Source organism: Ixodes scapularis, unplaced genomic scaffold (genome assembly GCF_016920785.2).
Source record: "Ixodes scapularis isolate PalLabHiFi unplaced genomic scaffold, ASM1692078v2 PGA_scaffold4__175_contigs__length_147842914, whole genome shotgun sequence".
NCBI classification, from domain to species: Eukaryota; Metazoa; Arthropoda; class Arachnida; order Ixodida; family Ixodidae; genus Ixodes; species Ixodes scapularis.
Window position 1 is genome coordinate 4,832,073 of NW_024609879.1, and position 15,414 is coordinate 4,847,486.

Below are 15,414 nucleotides of genomic sequence, written 5' to 3' on the forward strand. Positions count from 1 at the left end.
GCCACTTGGGGATCCGTAGGCCGACGCTCTCACCTCGGAGCCACCGAGGCCGCTGTAAAATATTGTTCACAGAGTATTAAAGAGTCAAGTACCGCGTACCTACACACTGTTTTCTTTCAGCCAGTCTCAGTTTAGACGCTGTTCTAGCGAGCCGGCCCAGAGCAGTGTGTCACCGATACTCTATCTGCACAAACATAAGCAGTGCAGACGAGTGCGTGGCTTTGAGAAGTGCCTCCTATATGCACGAGTTCTCGTACAAACAAAAGCATTTCGCTGAGCTAAGCTCACGCGCCTGTGCCTTTGCGTTCACTGCAGACATTTGCGAGATTGAGTAGAGAGGCCGAGCTTGAACGCTTCTATTTCCCTCTTTAAATGTCGTTTGCAATATTGTGACGTCGCGGTCTCCTGATTGGTCGACGCTGTGTGGCGCCTTTAGTTTCCGCTCTAACCGCGGGGGGAGTTTTCGGCGCTGGCGGCGGCCTTTGCTCCGCCTATTGTCCAAACTCTCCTAATATACGGCTCTGCCTCACTACGGAGCCATATATTAGGAGAGTTTTGTCAGTGGGCGGAGCACAGGCCACCGTCAGCGCCGAAACTTACCCCCACGGTTAGAGCGAAAACTAAAGGTGCGACACAGCGTCGACCAATCAACAGACCGCGACATCACAATATTGGAGGCGACATTTAAAGCGTGTAATAGAAGCCTCCAATCTCGGCCTCTCGGTGACAGCCAGTCTCAGCTGAGACGCTGTTCTAGCAAGGTGGCTCAGGGCCGGCTTGCTAGAACAGCGTCTCAGCTGAGACTGGCTGAAAGAAAACAGTGCAAAGGGTGGGGCGCGCGAGCGTCTTGAGACGTGGAGTCCCGCTCGGCTCGTGCGCTGGCTTCGGCAGTGCTTTCTTTCCCCAAGTATCAGCTGAGACGTTGTCTCTAGCTAATTGACTCCGTAAGTGTGACGTCATAGGTCCAAACAAACCGTTGCTAGGGTCATTGTTATGGACAAATACATGTGACTAGGTTTCGCTACGAAAACCCGGCCGTTCAAAAATCAGGGAGTAGGATTTAAACTTCTAAAAATCACAGATATAGAAAGCTTGAATGTCATATATCTTTTGACAGAAGTGTGCCAGTAATCGCTTGTTTCTGAAATAATTACGAGTGCAACTTCCGGTCTTCAAGATGCCTGCAGCAGACGACGAATGCAATAAGTATGCCGTCTGCCACACGCCGGCAGGCCGAGCCGGCGCTGTCGTTTGAATCCTGTGAATAAGGACAATATTCTGGTATTGCATTTGTTTTAAATATAATGATTTTCAGTAACTTAAAAGAATGCATAGTGGGGTGCGATGCAAAATATGGTTTATCGAAAATCCGGGCGTCGATCGAGATGATCGTCCGCTAAACGATTGCATTGGACCCGTGAGAAAAGCACTTCAGGCGATCGGTCGATATCCCAAATTATTTTTTGTGGACTCGCGCTATGTGAGGGTGCGTCGTACCTGATTGTAACCATCGCTACAATGGTTACTGAAACATCGCGATAGATACGCAATTCTTTAATAACCTGACAACCTCAATAATAATAATAAACAAATTACCTTGACGGCGTAGTATTTGTTTCTCATACTGGCCTACACTACGCCGGTAATTCACTTCAGGCCGTCGTCGTAACTGATCTGCACGACATGGTTTTATTTTACGGTATTTTCACCCCTTTGAACTAAGCTAATTTCTTCACAGAAAAGAAAAAAAAAACGCACATTGCGGAGGCCTCTGCGGTCAGGGCGATGCACTTGTTTTTGTCGCTCGTTTACCGACGCAATTCAATGAAGACGCCCGCTGCAACAGAGGCCAGCAAATCTACCGTGTCGTCTGCTACCAAAGCAAAGTGGAGTGGAACACTTCAGAAATGGCTTTCATCGTTGCAATACGACGCTGAGATGACAAGAACATCTTCATAATTAGATATCAAGAAGTTAGGTTGCTTACAAAAAATTATTTATTTATAAGCGAAAATCTAGCCTCGTGTCCATGCATTAGCCCATAGCAACGTCCCAAGCAACGGTTTGTTTGGACCCAGACGCCAAGTTGTGACGTCATCACTTACGGGGTCAATTGCTGAGAGTTTTCAGTCTTCGCGATTACCATTGTGACTGTCGCCCTTCAGCTGGCAACATTGGTTTCTTTCTCTCGTGTTCTGTCGCTCTCTTTCGCGATCTTTCACTCGGGACCCAGGATGTCGACTCGACGCCCGGGATTTGCGGGCCGTGCTATTTGCACCTCAACAGCTCGGGATCACGTGACATGACGTTATCAATGACGTCACGCGGACTAAATCACTTGACATAGTTGTGACGTCACGCACACTGGCCATGTGACTGACTTTTTTCTAGCTTTTTTTTATTGTTTTAGCATGATTATTGTTTTTTTTTGTTTTGTTTTGTTTTGTTTCAGTAACTTGATTTTGTTTTTTATTGTTTTTGCTTTGTGATAAGGCTGGCGCGCTACTCGTACGGCCAGTGTTGCCAGATTGGGCTATATATAGCCAAATTGGGCTACATTTTTTTCTATACTCCGTTTCAAACATAGCGTGCAATGTAGTCAAAGCTAGCGCGCCGGTTCGCACAGCCGACCGCGACTACGTTCGCTCCACAAAATAGTGCGGCCCCTGAAAAAAAAAAAAAAAAGTCGAAAAGTGTACATCTTTGGAGCTAGTAACTAATAGTGGCGTTATGATTTCGAGGGAACACCAATTCTTTTTCAATAAAAAGGAAAATATAATGTAAACTACTCCAAATTATTTTCCGTTTTCGTTCGTGCGGCACTCGCACTCGCTTCGGGTTTTCGGGTTGTGCGGCTGCCCCTGCCTCGCCGGTTTCGTGAAGATGGCGTCTTACGCGGGAAGCTTTCTTTTCCTGCTCGGATATTTTCGAAGATTCGTCGTGTGAAGATCTCGCAAAAGTGCGAGCAGGTGATCGCCAACGTGTACGCGAGTTCAAGAACGTGTTTCCCGGAGACGTCGGTCCTTGAGGTCCTGGAGACGGTCAGTAACGACACCGGAGTGTCTGGCAAGGTGGCGTCCCCGAAGCGAAGACCTCGCAACGTGAAAGTTCCGAGCACGCGGACAGTGTTGTGAACTGCCACCTGTTATTTCTGGTGTTGAAATCGGCCTTATGGCTTCAAAGTGAAACAAGCCTCAAGAAGGAACTGTGTCGGTGATGAATCGTGCCTACGGCTCCGTCTGCTTGCGGGACCTTACAGCAGGCGGTGCCCGTGATTGCATTCCGAAGTGTCTGGGTTCTTCTGCCTGCGGGACCGTAACCATGGTCGGCTCCGTCTGCCTGAGGCACCTTAACCTTGGTCGGCTAAGTAAACGACGCACATGCCCGTGCCTGTATTCCGAGGCCCCTGCTTTCCTCGAAAAGGAAACAACACTCGATCCTGATCTCGAGTGCCGTGTGTTGTGTACGCGTCGATTGTGAATCACTCCCGGTTCATGTGGGCGCCGGCACCAGAGCACCGAGATACTGCCGTCTGGATGACTTCTTTCATACACCGGCGAGTATTCTGACTCTGAAGGAAACTTCCATGAAGTCACATCACTTGAGGGAATGCCAAGCCGTCTGAACAATGGCAGTGCGGTCCCCTAATCACAATATTCGTTATATAAAGGACCGTCCACCACACTCTCAAGGTACTGTCTGATTTTCACGCTACCATGTAAATAAACGGCTTTAAATAGAGACGCTTTGGATCTCGACCGTTCTTCCGTTTTGACGAGGCCGGCGCAAGTTCGAGCGGAACACCAGCCCCTAGTCTACCTTCTTATAAATAAAAATCAACAAGAAAAGAGGAATTGAAATATGCACTTCCGCAATACGCACAATTTTGCACAAAAAATCGGTCGAGGAAAAAAAAAAAAAAACCTTTGCGCCCTAAGTGGATTCGAACCACCGCCACCGAGATGTCGGCATCGCCGGCATCGCCGGAGCAGCGCCTTGTACCGCTCGTCCACGAAATCTCGCGGAGTAACACAATTTTGTGTGTTTTTTCATGCGCACTACTTCAGTAGCTTTCCCAGCGTTGCACGCGATGTTTGAAACGGAGTTTTTTTTATAGTTGGCGTCAAAATTTCGTGGTTGGCTATGTGGCTATTTTGGGCTATTTCTAAGAGTACGGCGAACTTTTGTCGAACCTCAGGTTCGACGCCGAACTTTGAGGTTCGGCTTGCCAATTTTCAAACTTTTAATCGATTTCTAAAAAAAAAATGTTTCTCTTCTGTCTAGTCGAGAGGAGAAAGAGGAAGGAGAAAGACTTTAAACTTCTACAAACTTCGGTGCTTTCACAATGCGCAGTAAAGCAATGCTTGCAGAGTTCAAGCGGCCTCCCTACAGCGCATTGGAGCAAACCAAACAGATTGCACTATTACCACAGGCCCGGTAGCGCGCCTTCAACCCGGACGCATATGGCTTCGCCCGGACGTAGACTGAACTCTCCAAATGCTGCTTTGGTGCCCATCGTGAGAATCCTTAGACACCCAGGTTTGTAAAAATGAGAGGTCGGCAGTTTCACCGCTAAGCAATTGACTACCTTCCAGTCGCTGCCCACCCCAAGAAAGGACAACACAATCAGAAATAGCGTGAACATGAAGGGGTGACACTAATATTCTTCACAAAGAGAAAGAGACGGGCGGGATATTGGTAAGGACCTGATATATGGGGTTCTGGTTTGAAACATCTGATGTTCTGACTGCTCTCCTTCTGTATTTCGTTCTTTTACTGTATGATCATATCCCCTGGGCTACGCCGTTAATGCACTTCAGGTCGTCGTCGTAGCTGATCTGCATGACGTGGTTTGATTTTACGGAATTTTCGCCCCTCTGAACTAAGCTGGGTTCTTCACAGAAAACAAACGCACATTGCGGAGGCTTTTACGGCCACGGCAATGCACTTGTTTTTGTCGCTTGTTTCCCAACGCAATTCAATGAAGACGCCCGCTGCAACAGAGGACAGCATATCTATCACGTCGTCTGCTACCAAAGCAAAGCGGAGTGTGATACTTCAGAAATGGCTTTTATCGTTGCAATACGACACTGAAACGACAACACCTTCATAATTAGATATCAGGAAGTTAGGTTGCTTACAAAAAATTATTTACTTACTTGTAAGCAAAAATCTAGCCGCATGTGGAGTCTCCATGCATTAGTCCATAGCAACGTCCCTAGCAACGGTTTGTTTGGACCCAGACGCCATGTTGTGACGTCATCACTTACGGGGTCAATCGGCCCTTGTTTGGAGGGCACGTTCGTTTATTCTACACATGAATGTTGGCGTGACGAAAACCTTACATGCCCAAAGTTTTCAGTCACCGAGAGCTAAACGTTATCACTCTAGCGACGCTAAAACGGCATAAATTAGTCGTGTCGCGTTTTTAGACCTCATAATCATTGTTAGGGGTTGTTTTGCGGCCTGTGGTTGGCCCCGAGATGCTCGCCTATTCAAATCAATGTATGGCAAAACTCTCCCACTTTGCCTCACTATGGGCAATGCATGTGCTACCCACACGGTTATGTTTCAATTTCCATAGTGCATAGAAGCGTGGCATTGCACGTGCTTGCACCGAGGAAGTTGAAGCACCCTCACTCTGGGTTGTGAAAAATCGCACCAGTCGGCGAAACTCAAACTTCTCGCCGCGTACAGACAGCTGCAAGCATGGCGCCCCGACTGGTGCCCCATGCGTGCCAGCACGTGCAGCTTGCGTGTGAATATAGCTTTGGCAAGCTTGCAATTGCACGGGCCCGCACGAGCAGAGACATGGCGAAGGCCAGTCTCCCTGCTTTCAATCGTCTACATACGATTAAAAACTGGGCATCTGACGGCCGCCGTGCCTCTGCGCGTGCGGGAAAGTACGTGCAATCGCAAGCTTACCAACGCTACGTTGACGCCCACGCTGCACGTGCTTGCACGCAATGGGCATCAGTCGGGCACCGTGCTTGCAATTGTCTATAGACCTTTCCAAACGAGAGTGTGTGGCCGGTGCCATTTTGAGTGTTCGTACGTACGGCGCGTGCTTTGCTCGCGTTCCGAAGCGGTGAACACGCACGTGCTGAGCTGTGAAGATCGCACGCTGGACTGTGATTTTGTAAACATTGGAAAGGTCTATATTTTTCACAAATATCTGCGGTAAGAACAAAGGCACGCGAACCTAACTTAGCAGTATGCTTTTGTATGTACAAGGACTCGTGCGTAAGAGGCACTTTCTGAAGTCACGGGCTGGTGCCCGTGTCTTGGTCGTCACTGCAGATGTTTGTGAGATGGGAGTATACGCAATAAATTATGGCCGCCATTGTTGACCTTCTCTTATCTTAGCGACATATCGAGCATTGAAGCGGTCGTTGAGGAGCCCGCAGGAAATATGCCTTAGGAACAAAGACAGAAAGGCGTCTAGAAAGCTAATAACTTGTGCTTTTACCGTAGTGATGAAGATACCGGAATAAGAGGAAAGAAAGAAGGAAGGCGGTTGTAGCAGTGCCCATGCAGAGCTGTCGAAAAGCGTCTGTAGTCCCACATGAAGCGACAAAAGCAGACAGGAGAGCAGCCGACCAAGCAGATGTCAAGAATGGCGGCAAAGCAGACGGCCAAAGTGCAGCAGCAGCAGGAGGTGACAAGTGGGCAGGCCTGGTTGTGTACTACCTGTCCCTGCAGGAACGTGCTGACGAAGAAGGCCAGGGAGTCCGGCCAGGGGATAGAGGAGAAAGAGTCCCACCAGCGCTTCACCACCACCGAAACGTAGAAGCCCAGCACGAAGGAAACCGGAATGAGGTCGGCGAAGTTGCCGCAGTACACGCACACGTGCTCGAAGAACCTGGTGGGGCCGGAAAAGTCAAGCGACACCCCGAAATTCATGCACATCAGGGGCAGGTCTTCACTCAACTAGCTGAGAAATATCTTCTCAATTCTGAAGTGACGGAAACATTTCCGGTGGAAAATGGAAGTACGCTATCCAACAATCGCACCCCATTAAGTACAACACTGCCCAAAGTTAACGCCGCCATAAGGTAGTCCGTTTTTGGCACTTTTGGGCATTCCTGGGTCCATCGGTCACGTGGTGAAGGTTTGACTCGCCGATCACAACCCTTCCTGGTGAAGAGGGTTCAGCTCTTAAAGGGGCCCTGCAATCATATTTAAGCGTCTACCTTTTTTGCGGTTTCCACGTCTCTTGGGGTTCGGGCAAGCCAGCGGGCACGGAGAGAGTAACTAAATACCATATTTTAACCAGACGACGCGGAAACCTCCCCCACCGACGAGGGCGACCCGCGTTGCCGAAAGCGCGCAATATGTGGCGTCTTTGGTCCTCGGCTTACTACTGGTCAAAGCCGCCAAAAGCTTTTTTTTTTAGTCGAGATACAAAATATAAGTGTCGCGAACCGTTTCAGTTATGTATGAAAGTAGTTTTTGTTCAGTATTTTAGATTAAAAAACAAACAAATGCAGTTTATAAAGTACGGAAACAAGAAAAGACCCGTCGACAAACCCGCCACAAAGCGCCGGAAAAAACGGCGCATACTAGAAAGTGCTAGTGGGATGAGTCTCTTACGAACGACGAGCGTAGAAAAGTCCCGGATGTACGCGGCGGAGCTGCGGTCGTATACCAGATCGAGGATTCGACCGGTTCCGAGCGTTCCGAAAGCTTTCAGCACGGGCTTGGCTGGCGATTTGGCCGTTTGGCGGTATGGCAGCGCGAAGTGGCTCCCGTTCTGAACTGATCTTTTCCCCGTGTTTGCTGTCATTAGTGGCCAATGAAGTGTTATGCCGAATTAGTCTTTAATCGCGCAGCAAATGCAATGCGAGCCATCCTGGCCGCCCGCTTCATACAGCCTATCCAACACGTGCTCTAGTGGCGCCCTCTCGAACCGTCGACACGGAGTGCGGCAGCCGCGAGCTCTCGCTGAGCTCACTACCCCTCCTCTAATTCACGGCCACTTAAGCCAGGATCTACGACGTCATGAAGGAGGTTATTTTTTGCTTGCTTTTGTAATTCTAATTTGCCTATAACTTTTAAAATAAAGCGAAATTTGAGAAAAGAAAAGTTTAAGTTACTACATTCAGTGCGCTCAGGTTCGGTGCAAATTAAAAACCAATCATAAAGTTGTTGCAGGGCCCTTTTAAGTGATTAATTTAGGCTGAGTGGCCGGCAATATATCAATAGTTAGGTAACCGAGTGGTGGTGTTAAGTTGGAGGAGCACTGTACGCGAAAATATGAAGGTTAAATCGGGGATTCAAACGAAGGGCAGGCCTATGACGCCAGATACTGTTGACCAAACGAGCACGAAATCCTAAGTTCTTTTTTTTCAGTTTATAGTGCTTTTTGTTAATATAAATAAACTAGCATCAATGGAGCCGTCAAACTACGAAGTTACAACACAGGGGGGGCAAACAGATTGCTTCTGTCGCTTGCTCTGGGTTGAATAACAGCATTGAGTAGACAAATTAAAGAAGAAATAAGTGTCTTTTTGAATTAACCTTTCACGCCCGGACTCGGAGTCTGGAATCTTAATATAGAAATGACGTGGAGTCGCCTCGCAGATTGAACGGGTCAATTGCATTTTTTTTTTCCTTCGCTTACGAAGCAATAATAACGATCTTCGATGGGAAGCGACAGTTAGGCTACAATGCCTGCAAAGCGGCTTCGCCTGGTGTGCTTACATCCTATCCCGTCCACACGTCGAAAGTGATCCTAAAGTGGCAACAAATGACATCCCAAGAGCCGGCGTGATGTAATTTGTTGCTAGGCTAGGTGGCGCAAGCAGCCGCCTGTTACGAAGGGTATAGCCGCGAACATTCATCCATCCGTGTCATGCTGTCGGACGTCGCGATCCTGGCGGTTGGGGCTAGAAATCCCGTCAAGAAGTACGAGCGAACGTGAGTGTCTCTGTCGTCTCAGAGTCTAAACTCGTGGCTGCTGTAAATTGTCAAGCCTACCTGCGGCAGAGCAAGCTTAGTTCTGCCTCACTACCGCTGCTGTGAAAACACGAAAATCGCGGCCGGCAACGACATTAAGGCCTGTTCACACATGCAGCGGAGCGCTACAAGCATAGCGCTGACCTCGCGCTAAGCGCGTGCTGACGGGAGCGTTCACCAGCTTTGCATCGCACCGTCAAAACTGTTGCTCATGGCACACGATAAGTAGCTGACGGCACGTGAGGAGCGCTACATGAGCGCTTCGCTGCATGTGAGAACCGGCCTTAAAAGGTCATCAGGCGGAACTCAAGGGGCTACTTTTCAGGACGCGGTACACAGAAATTTGTAAACGCGTTCCAAGCACCATAGTTACGCACTTCCGTGACGCACTTTTAGTAACGGGAGAGCGTCACACGAACTTGTGTCCGTTGTACACCAAGGAAATAAGGCCTTGTCATGCACCCACGCCTTTTGCCTAAGGCTCGCTCTGCGTTATCGTAACGCAGGCACTAAGGTAAAATGAAGTGGACACGAGAGTTGCGTCAGAATTGGGCTGGAACTCGTCTCCCGACTGACTGAACACGAGCTAACGCTGACTCAGCACTCGTGTCCCGTCCCGCGCTGGTCTCGGGCAGGTCAGTATCGCCATACATCTGTATCGCAAAATAGCATCTTAGAAATAAGTATCTGTATTTATGTATCGAAGCACATTTGGAGAATGTATTTGTATCTTAGTAGCGAAATACCTTTACGATGTATCGAACATATCGCTAAACTCTACCAGGTTTTTGCATCATGTTACATTTGTTGTCGAAAATTAACGGTTGGATTTTTTCAATAAACTAAAAGTCTACCGCATAAGCCCCTTTCCATATGGCAAATGCCTAATTAAAAAAACACGCAAAAAGCAAACGCGGTTTGAAAAAAGGTTACTGCATAATAAACTCCTTCCACAAAGGGCTCTACTCTTTCCACTTTAGCAGAGCGCGCACTGGGAAAAGGCGAGGAGAGAAGAAAGCATCAGTGATGAACAGCAGATAGCTTGCAGATTCCGATTTCGAACGCGGTAGCGTGCGCACGTGGAATGGAACGCTCCACTGTGAGCTCGATGACGACGGCTCCGAGCCGCGGTGATGCTGTAAGCGGCGATGTTCCAAATGACCACGCAGTGATACTGCCTACCCTGCCGACAGGAGAAGCCATGAAATGCAGCCTTGTGCTTCATGCTGATACCCGATGGCGGCCGTACCATGCTGAAGACTTCGTAGGGCCCCCGAACCAGGTGGGAGTTCGGGAAGACGTAGCAGGACTTGGCAAGTTTCAAATGTGGCACGTCTGGCTGCTGAAGCTGCACATCATCTCCGCCAAAAGAGAAGCTTCTGCGAGAGGGAACCATGCTGGTGAGGGGGCGACCATGCCTTGTCATTGATCCAGAAAAACGAGAGCTGAAGGTAAAAGTCCACTGGGTGGACTTTTACCTTACGACGTTTCTGCAGACGCCCTTCGACGAGACTTCGAGCCATACGGGGAGGTCAAGGGTGTCACCCGCGAGAAGTAGAGAATCAAGGGCCTGGCAGACGTGGATTCCACTACCGTCATGGTGCGCATGGTGCTCCATGATGACTTAAAGGGATACTACAACGAAATTTCGGCGCTCATTTTTTGGTCTATATGTGTTCAAAAAAGCAGCATCACATCGAACATACCAATATCTTGTTAAAAAAGTCACGAAAAGGAATTTTAAAACGAATTAAACGATTAGCAAAGAGCACCTGGTGGATGTCGCTAACGCCTCGCTTGTAATGCCAGTCTAGGAACCTTGACAGCTAGTGACGGAGGTTGTCTCGTCTCCGGCCTCGACGAGAGAAGAGAGGCAGGAGTAACTCCCCTCTTCCCGAGAATGCCTTTAGTGTGTCGCAGAAGTCGCTATTGTCCCCCTACAAGATTATAGATGATTAACCCGTCACTCAAAATTCGTACAAAAGCAGCCGCTTCGGTGGCTGGAACGACTAGGCCATCCTCTCGACGTCAGCCTCGCCGTAGCTTTGCTCGTCTTGAGACGACCTACGTCACGATTGCGTTGGATGTCACGTGGTCTCCGCTGGGCCTTCTCCGAGCGCTTACCAAAGTGGGCCGTTTATAACGAAAAATACAGCCACCAGGCTCAAAATACAAACGTGCGATTGCCATTTACGGATATTGTGGATCATATTCAACCTATTTTTGAACACGACGGAAATATTTCAAATTTCGTTGAAGTATCCCTTTAACACCGGAGTCCCTGGCGCATCAGCTCCGTCTTTACGGGGGCACGCTGCTGGTTATTGTTCCCGGACGCGCACCGGTGTACCTCCGGTGTCGACGCACGGGACACATACGGCGTGTCGAACCTTCGGGACAAGTGGGCGGCAATACTGGCTTGTTCAGAGCGTTTCTTGGTGAAAGCGCAGACAACAAAAAAAAAAAAAAATGGTGGCGGCGGAAAAGAAATACGCGCGAGCTAATGATGTAGTTGAAATAGTCTTGTCCAGTGATAAAACTCATATCGTAGAGGCGTTTGTTCAACACCATAAAAAGTTGTTTAGTTGTAGCGCCTCACCACTGTAAGGATTTAAAGATGACGTTCTGCCTCTACTGCTGAAGGTTGACAGTGTGGTTCTCCTTGGGGCCACTGCCTTTGGGAGTACCACGTTCGCGGCGAGACGCTCTACCGCGAAGCGGGTTCGTACTCGCGTGGCATACTGCTCGTTGAGCGCAAACAGACACCAGTCACGTTGGTAACGGTGATAAACTGTTTATTTACAATGAAACAAAATAACAACAACACAGCGGCTATAAGCTGGTGAACGCCGTCGGTGTGGAGATCGCCCACGGCCGAATGGTCGTTCACAAATGTACAAAGGACGGGGTAAACGCTCACCGGTGCGCCGGAAGGTTCCCCGTTGTCGCCGCCGCCGAATCCCAGGAAGAAGAGAGAAGCGAGACTGCTGTCCGCTGGTTTTAAGATAACGGCGGGGGCGAAGTGGCCAATCAAGGAGCGACACGTCGATTTCCTTTGTGCGGGGTCCGTTACGGAAATCGCCCCAAGGGGGGAGAGGAGGAAGCCACTCACAGTGGTAAGCAGCGCCACCTCTCGCTACGCCAGCGCGGCCGCCACGGCGCGCCAAAACGCTGACGCGACAGAATGTTGAGGGTATCACAATCCCCACAACAGAAACGATGACTTTTTAGGGGAACCAATCAGCTTGTCAGAGGCAGCAAAAGCGATAGATGACTTAAAACCCGGAAAATCGCCTAGCCCAGATGGCTTATATGCTGGTTTTTACAAAACATTTGAACATGAAATTTCATCCGTGTTAGTCCAAGTTTTTACCGAGGCATATGAAAGAAAAGCTCTCCCCCCTCCCCCTTTTCTTTTCACGAACACACACACAGTGTTAATCCCAAACCGTGACGACCCCGTTAAGCTTCGCAGTGTTAACTCCTACCGTCCAATAAGCCTTACTAATGCTGACTATAAAATATTAATGAAAGTCCTCGCTCGCCGTTTTGAGCGTGTGATAACGAGTGTTGTGGGGCCTCATCAGACATGCGGCATACGAGATCGGACTATTTTGACCAACATTCATGTTGCGCGCAGTATCTTAGAGTGTTCTGACGGTAAACTGTGCAAAGTCGCCATGTTACAAGTTGACTTGGAAAAAGCCTTCGAGTGGGTGTCTCATGACGTTCTAAGACAAATTTGTTAGACAAAGCTGACCGCTCTCGCCATTACTGTTTGCATTGTATATTGAATCATATGTTGGAGCATCATTCAAAGGGAGCATGTTCGCGGTTTTACCTTGAATGCGCGCGAGGTTCGCATTTTGGCTTATGCGGAAGACATTGCTATTTTTCGCACAGATAGAGAGAGCATTGAAAAAGTCATCGAAATCACAAGAACATTTTGTTCTTGGACCGGATGTTCCGTGAACTGGGCTAAATGTTCGGGTTTTTAACACGGCCGATGGGCTTCGAAGCTGAACTTCCTCGCTCAGATTGCCTGGTCAACCCTTCCCACCCGTTATCTTGGCGTACCATTGCAATACTATCGTGACAGCACAGGTCGGTGGAGTGAAGAGACTGATAAGCTGCTTGAGAAAGCGGCCCCCAGTGCAGGCCGCCATTTGCCTATTTTCGCGAGAGCTACAGTGTGTAAATTTTTTTTGTTGTTGTTGCTAAGCTGTGGTATCTTCTACAGGTATTGCATTGTTCTCGATTTCACATTCAGAAGCTGCATCCTGTGTTCGCTGTATATGTGTGGGCGTCCAACTGGGAGCGCGTCAGCCGAATGATAACCGTTTTCTTTTCCTGCGAGATCAAGAAGGTTCCTTTCTGCGTACTGTTCTTCGGGTTCAATTGTCGGGTGTCTTACCCAATTTAATTGTTTCATCCAGTGACGGTGCTACGGGACCACTGAGTGCTTATTTGAAGGAAGTTGTGGGTGCATACAAATTTTTAACCGCGCGTTTCTCTTTGGAATATCTGAGTACTGTCTCTCAAAAGCGACTTTCAAAAAATCTAATAGAAACATCATTTCCAGCCCTTTTGTATCGAGCCGTTTACAGCGCAACTTTAGGACAGGATGGATGTACTTCGTCGCTTTAAGACAATGTTGGTCCCGGCCACAATGAAAGCCTTTTTCTTTCAACTTCACAGCGGAACACTTCCGGTTGAAACATGACTGGGCAAAAAGGGCATATTTGTTCCCTGGACTGTAAACTGTATCTTATGCAAAATGCCCGAGTCGATAGAGCATGTGTTTTTAGATTGTTGGGACGCGGTGTTCTCCTGGAATGTACTGCAGCGAACTCTGAAAAAGGAACTTCCCTTAAGCGCACACGGGATACGTTTTCTGCCTGTTGCCCCAACCGACTCTGTACCGTATGATTTACTTATGGTTATTGGCTTACACAGTATCTGGAAGAGCCTCATGACAATGCTGATGTAGATGCTCGACCAGTATGTCATTATTTTACTCAGAGCATTAGTCAGGTTAGAGAAGTGTATAAGTTTTTGAGAGATGGGCCTGATTGGTTGCCAGTCCTAGACGAAATGGTCACATTAAGATCATGTTAATCAGTCTGCGTCGGTTGTAAGTCAGCCTGGCCTTTTTATAGCGGAGCTGTTAAGGGCTATGTTCCCCAGGATTGTGTCCGTGTATATCGACACAAACCTACTTGGACAGCTACCGCCATCTATAAGCGACGGCGGCAATTACACAACCAGTATGGTTTCCGCCGTCACTCGTAGATGGCGGCAACCTTTCCAGCTTTGATATATGAATGGATATTTGGGCGCATTCGTGGAAATTCATGGTAGGAAACAGAGCGAAAAACAGACGACGACAAAGAAGAAGCACACAGTGTATCGAGTACAGCCGCTGGTCTTCCTTCTTCACGACAGTGGAAAGGCTGAACGATTTTCATAAGTGCTTCTGGAGGTGTATTTTGTGAATGAATAATGCTTGTCAATAAAGTAAAAAAAGAAATCGGTGGCCGAGAAGGCTAGCGCACACCATCGGAGCTCGTAGAGCGAAAGCTCGCGCTGCAGAACCCGGGGATCCTGGGTTCAATCCCCATTCCTGCCCGTTTCGATCTGTATGAGCATCGTACCGTTGTGCGGTCGTGTATCACTACTGCGTGTTAAAAACCCCAGGCTAGCGGTTGTAGCGCAATGACTAAAATGCTCAACTACAGCTGGGGGAAAAGTACCCGTTGAGGCACACAAAGTTCTAGGCTGTACAAACATACATACACCCCAATTTCTTCCTTTTTACAGCGGAGATGTTAAGGGTTAGGTTTCCCAGGATCGTGTCCGTGTATGTCGACTCAAACCTACCTGGACAGCTACCGTCATCTATAAGCGACGGCGGCAAGCACACAACCAGTATGGTTTCCGTCGTCGCTCGTAGATGGCGGCAACCTTTCCAGCTATCATAGAAGAATGGATAGTTGGGCGCGTTGGTGGGAATTCATCGTAGGAAACAGCGCGAAAAACAGACGGCGACGAAGAAGAAGCACACAGTGTATCGAGTACAGCTCCGCTGGTCTTCTTTCTTCACGAGAGTGGAAAGGCTGAACGATTTTTTAAATATCTTTCATGAGGACCTTATGTTTTAACATGTTCTGTTCAACCTTCCCACCCTGGGTGACGCACTTCATGCGACAGACGTTTTTTTCACAACAAAACAAGCTTCATTTCGGACAGACGCCGTATATCAAGCTCGTCGACCACTCGCTGGCCTCCAGTATGTATGTAGGTTACAAAAAACGATCCTACTTTTTTCTTTCTTGTCTTTTTTTTTTTTTTTTTTAAGCATTCGGGATGGCAGCCGTGAATAGATGAAGGACTACCTTCTGCATTCGCTACGAAGTGCACCCTTCGTTCCTACCCTCTTTCGTGAAGAAATTATTT

General features: G+C 48.4%; 1 protein-coding gene across 1 annotated transcript in view; it reads right to left on the reverse strand.

Moving 5' to 3' along the window:
• LOC8040590 (bestrophin-4) overlaps positions 1-15,414 on the reverse strand; it is a 115,358-nt gene that overhangs the window by 66,696 nt on the left and 33,248 nt on the right. The window contains exon 4 of the mRNA XM_042293350.1: positions 6,691-6,862. Within this exon, the coding sequence (XP_042149284.1) occupies positions 6,691-6,862 (172 nt within the window). The remainder of the gene's footprint in view (positions 1-6,690; positions 6,863-15,414) is intronic.